General features: G+C 57.8%; 1 protein-coding gene across 1 annotated transcript in view; it reads left to right on the top strand.

The window, feature by feature from the left end:
• SLC39A11 (solute carrier family 39, member 11) overlaps positions 1-1,793 on the top strand; it is a 291,460-nt gene that overhangs the window by 3,206 nt on the left and 286,461 nt on the right. The window contains exon 2 of the mRNA XM_010856086.1: positions 1,290-1,408. Within this exon, the coding sequence (XP_010854388.1) occupies positions 1,301-1,408 (108 nt within the window). The 5' untranslated portion in view covers positions 1,290-1,300. The remainder of the gene's footprint in view (positions 1-1,289; positions 1,409-1,793) is intronic.

The following is a 1,793-nucleotide window of genomic DNA, read 5'->3' as shown; positions in this document are numbered from 1 at the left end:
CTCCAGTATTCTTGACTGGAGAATCCCATGGACAGAGGAGCCTGGCGGCTACAGTCCACGGGGTTGCAAAGAGTCGGAGGCAACTGAAGCGACTGAGCACACGCGCACATGCTCAGTGGACTGGGGGAAATGACACTTGGGTTTCGTTTCTGTGTCTTTGCTTATTCAAGATAAGCCCGCCCTTTTCAATTCAGCACATATGTTTTGGGGTGCCAGAAAACCCTATTTTATGGGGGTATCAAATGTGAAAAAGCATCATTCCTATTTTTCAACAACGAATGATATAAAAGATGAAGGAGGCAAGCCCACACAAAGAAAGCAGTGAAGACGTGCCCTGGGACCGGAGTAGAGGGGAATCAGGGAACTGTGGCATCGAAGTTGGCTTTATCAGAGGATGCTCTGGGTCTGATGGCTGGAGGCTGGGGAGGAAACTGGATAAAGAGAGACTTGGAGCAGGACCATTGGGACTTGTGAAAGGTGCCGCGAATAACAGGGCTGAGCTGGAATACAGTGCCCTTCCAGGGTGCAGTGGTTGAAGAGCTGTTGGGTGAGTTGACGGTCAGCTGATGGAGTGAATCCTTGGCGGCCACGGGGGCTGCCATGAGAACTGCTCTGGAGAGCTGCTGAAAGTTCGATCAGGCTTCCTTGGTAGCTCAAATGGTAAAGAATCTGCCAGCAGTGCAGGAGATGCGGGTTCGATCCTTGGGTGAGAAAGAGCCCCTGGAGAAGGGAATGGCTACCCTCTCCAGTGTTCTTGCCTGGGAAATCCTAGGGACAGAGGAGCCTGGCGGGCTGCAGTCTGTGGAATCGCAAACAGTTGGATGTGACTGAGCGACCAACACTTTCTTTGGGTGGAAGAGCTTCAGGAGGGCATCTGAGCTGGTCAACCTGTGCTCGGAGGAGACTAGACTGATGATGGATGATAGGCAAGGCTCAGGTGAAACAGGTGGAACATGCCCAAAGGCTGCAGCCAGACGTCCCAGACTCTCTCCCCCCAGGCTAAGGAATTTGCATTCTTTGCACGTCTTTAGAACTGTTTCCCAGTGCCGTCCCTTCCCTCCTGTCGTCTCCTCCCCCGGTGTCTCCCTGGTTGTCTCCTTTCAGAGCTGGATGGTTTCTGATAGCTGGGGTCAGCCTGGGTGAAGCCACCCAGGCCACCCAGGCTAGCCTGGGCCGGGTCAGTGACGGGTGTGCCGGCGGATCCCGTGGAGGACGTGCGGGCCCCTTAGCGCGTGCGCGTCCCGGGGAGGGACCATGGGCGCTGACCCTCTCTGCTCCTCTGCACACAGCCGTATCCAGCATGCTCCACGGCCACAGCCCCGTGTCCCAGGCCCTGCTGGGCACCTTCTTCACCTGGGGGTTGACAGCGGCCGGGGCGGCCCTCGTGTTCGTCTTCTCTAGCGGACAGGTGAGTTGCCTCGCTTTGGTTTTGGGGGTTCGCGGGGGGGCCTTTTGTAGTGAACTCTGCCCCTTTCCTTCCCTCGCCCCCACCCCCAGCCCCCTGCCTGGGAGCTCATGGGCCCTCTGCGTCTCCCTTCCCGATGCCCAGTGTTTTGGCCATTAGGAGCCCCCGCCTGATTTCTCTCTGCTGCCCAGGTTCTCGGGCCTGGAGCAGGTGGCAATGTGTGTGAGGTTTGACCCCCTCGCCCTGTGCCGTGAGGGGCAGAAAAGACCCTGGAAAAAGCTAGGTGGCCGGCTCTGTCCCCTTCAGCCCATTTCTAGGCTCTTCCTTTCCTGCCTCGTCCCCTTTGGGATGAACACACACAGACCTGCCCCCCGCCCCCCAGGCCCCT

This window comes from Bison bison, unplaced genomic scaffold (assembly GCF_000754665.1).
Source record: "Bison bison bison isolate TAMUID 2011002044 unplaced genomic scaffold, Bison_UMD1.0 scf7180017864371, whole genome shotgun sequence".
Lineage (NCBI taxonomy): Eukaryota > Metazoa > Chordata > Mammalia > Artiodactyla > Bovidae > Bison > Bison bison.
Note: the sequence above shows the minus strand (reverse complement) of the source record. Positions and strands in the feature narration are given on the sequence as shown.